Source organism: Myotis brandtii, unplaced genomic scaffold (genome assembly GCF_000412655.1).
Source record: "Myotis brandtii unplaced genomic scaffold, ASM41265v1 scaffold646, whole genome shotgun sequence".
In the NCBI taxonomy this organism is placed as follows: Eukaryota; Metazoa; Chordata; class Mammalia; order Chiroptera; family Vespertilionidae; genus Myotis; species Myotis brandtii.
The window spans coordinates 573,766-577,160 of NW_005370495.1; the positions used below are offsets into that span (position 1 = coordinate 573,766).

General features: G+C 50.9%; 1 protein-coding gene across 1 annotated transcript in view; it reads right to left on the reverse strand.

Annotated features, from left to right (window-relative positions):
• The window catches only part of CSMD1 (CUB and Sushi multiple domains 1), a gene marked incomplete at its 5' end in the record, with an annotated part of 650,642 nt that overhangs the window by 32,174 nt on the left and 615,073 nt on the right, over positions 1 to 3,395 (reverse strand). The window contains 2 exons of the mRNA XM_014528690.1: positions 237 to 451; positions 1,587 to 1,614. Coding sequence (XP_014384176.1) covers positions 237 to 451; positions 1,587 to 1,614 — 243 coding nt within the window. The remainder of the gene's footprint in view (positions 1 to 236; positions 452 to 1,586; positions 1,615 to 3,395) is intronic.

Genomic DNA, 3,395 nt, shown 5'->3' on the forward strand with positions numbered 1-3,395 from the left:
GGACAATGTCCAGCCCAGCTGGCCACTTAACATAGTTTCAACCATATAAACAAGAAAGGAAAGAAAAGAATCTAAAAGTGTCAAATACATAAAGTCAAAATATCAAACCTCTGTGTGTCTTTTTTCTCTATGTATTAAGATCACAGTACAGCACTTGGAAACATAAACCTGTTGCTCCTGGTCAAGTGCATATCATGGCCCTGCCCTTGAGTTGACCTTGATGGCCAGTTACTGACTTGTGCAGTCGGGAGCGGTGCCGGTCCAGGTCCCGTTGGCGGTGCAGTGCCGGGTGGTCAGCCCTGAGGTCCGGTAGCCCTCCCAGCAGGCGTAGACCACGGAGCTGGAGAACAGGATGCCGTCGCTGCTGACGATCATGCCGTTGGTGGGCGTGCCAGGGTTCCCACAGGACACAGCTGCAAGGGACACGGAGCAAAGACACAGAGTGACAACCCTGAGACAGTGAGTGCGGGAGACCGAAGGGCATCAGAGCAATGGATGAGGTCATTACTAAAAGACTAGAGGCCCGGTGCACGAAATTCATGCACAGGTAGGGTCCCTTGGCCTGGCTGGCGATTAGGGCTGATCTGCGGGGCTACCGGAGGGTTGATCAGGGGTCCCCGCTGGCACCCACACTGGCCGGCCTGGGGCCTGTGGGCAGCTCCTGCGTTGAGGGTCTGCCCCTGGTGGTCAGTGCATGTCATAGCAACCGGTCGTTCTGCCGTTTGGTCGATTTGCATATTAGGCTTTTATTATATAGGATAACAGGGCCTGACTGGCATGGCTCAGTGGTTGAGTATCGACCCATGAACCAGGAGGTCACAGTTCCATTACCCATCAGGGCACATGCCCGGGTTGTGGGCTCGATCCCCAGTGTGGGCCGTGCGGGAGGCAGCCCATCAATGATTCTCTCTCATCATTGATGTTTTTATTTTTTCTCTCCCTCTCCCTTCCTCTCTGAAATCAATAAAAATATATTTTTAAATAGTGATGAAAATATATTATAAATATAAATTCTTTGATGTTTAAGAATTTTGAGGTTTTTGTTTTGAGACTCATGAACTCCTCCTTCTTTTAACAATTTATTGAACCTCCCCATCGGGGCCTAATGCTTCTGGGAGACTCTGAGAAGGCACTCTCACCGCGTGGGAGGTGGCCGGGTGGGGCATGGAATATATGGTTACGGCAAACGGTTGTGGAAATGAAAACGTCACCGGGAAACACCTTTTCCATAGAAAACATGTGTCCCCAGGATTTGCACCTATGAGAACAAGTGAGAAGAAATGGAAAGCCCCAGGTTTCCAGTGTGTGTGTGTGTGGGGGGGGGGGGGCACACATCACCATCCGTCTCTGCTGCGACTGAGTGTGACACACTCTATTGTTGCGCTCCCTCCCGTGGTCTCCAGGCGATGCAGGTTTGGAGGGGTCAAATCTGAGATACATTTTCTGTGTTGAAATGTGTCAGTGACCTGTCTTCCCCTACATCCAGCTTTTACGCGTTATGCAACTGCACTTTGCGTATTCTGAGCTGGGGCCGCTATGCACTGAAACCCAATTAAGCTCTTAAGCGAATCGCTGAGCTCGCTTACGCTTTGCTGAAACGGAACTCCATGTCATCTCCCCCCGAAACAGGGTCGCACGGAACACATGCTCCTCACTGTTCTCATGTTTCACCTTTCAAATCTGCAGAGCGACAGTGCTCATGGGAAACCCAGTTCAGAACGCCCCGTCCCAGCGAATGGCCATCCTGAGCAGCATCTGGGTGTGTCCGGGCGAGGCGTGTGGTGCTCTTGGGAGCTATATTTTCCCACCAAATTTGGTTCATTTATAACCAACAATTTTTCAAATATTGTTCTGCCCATTGTTACTCTCCTTTTTCTTCTAAAACTCCAGGTACAGCGCATTAAACTGCTCGATGTTCCCCGGTAGTAAGTTATCCTGCCATGAGCTTTTCTCTGTTTTACAGATTAAATGATTTCCCTTCACCCGTCTTTAAGTTAAGTGGCCCTTCTGCCAATTCTATCTGTTGCTAAGCTCACCCAGCAAAGTTTTTTTTTAATATGAAATATGTATCTTCAGTTTCAGAATTTCCACTTTGTTTTATTTTCTTATTTTCATTTCTCTGTTGACATCCCGTTTATGGTTCTAACTTAAGTCTTTTGCCACATGTTTAACACCTGCTTTAAGTGTGGGTGTCACTTCCGCCATTGGGGTCATCTCAGGTGAGCGTCTAGTGTTGGTTGGACGGTGTGCTCCGAGTGTGTGTACTGTACTGTCTGCTGCTGTCTAGTGTTGGTGGACGGGGTCGGTGTGCTCCGAGTGTGTGTACTGTACTGTCTGCTGCACAGCGTGGAGGGAACGTGTCGTGGCCGATGTCGTTCCGTGACAGGTGCTGGGTGTTGTCCTGGTGGCTTTTCAGTGAGCTGCGGACTGCCTGGGCCCTGTCACCCGTCGCATTCTTTATTCCCAGACGCTGAGCAGATGCAGGCTCCCAGCGCACCGTGCCAGGCAGCCAGGCCGCACACGGCGCAGTGTCTGCGAAGCGTCCCTGGCGCCGTCACTGCCATCACTGGCCCATCTCCCCAAGTCCTACCGGGCCTGCCTCTCCAATGTCACAGCAACACATGCACTCGGAGCAGCACTCAGCACCACCTCGCTCCACGGGCAGCGCCGGGCTCCAGCCCAGGGCACGGCGGGCGGGAAACAGCAGGTGGACTGAAACCTATTTCCGCTGCAGAGATTCCACCGGCGGCTTCCACGCCCCGATTCTGGCCCCTCAGCTCAGCTGCCCCCACAGCAACCACAGAGCGTGGCGAGGCCGCCGGGGGACCGTCGTCGGGGGAAGACACGGGGCCTCACGGGTATAAAGGTCAGAGGGTGAGCGTGGCGTCGGAGGCTCCTCTGAACAGTCGGGGTCTCCCCACAGTCAGTCATGTTTCGTAGGAACCTCGTCTACGTTTGGGGGAAGCAGCTTCGTTGTAAGGATGGCCTGACCCTGCAGGACGTCTGGGCGGTGTTACTGGTCGTTTTAGTGCAGTGATGGCGAGCCTATGCCACGCGTGTCAGGTGACACGCGAACTCATTCTTTTGGTTGATTTTTCTTTGTTAAATGGCATTTAAATATATAAAATAAATATCAAAAATATAAGTCTTTGTTTTACTATGGTTGCAAATATCAAAAAATTTCTATATGTGACACGGCACCAGAGTTAAGTTAGGGTTTTGCAAAATGCTGACACGCCGAGCTCAAAAGGTTCACCATCACTGTCCTAGGGCAATGGAAACTAAAGAGAAAATAAACAAATGGGACTACATCAAAATAAAAAGTGCATGGCAAAAGAAACCATCAGCAAAACAACAAGAAAGCCCACTGCATGGGAGAACATATTTGCCAATGT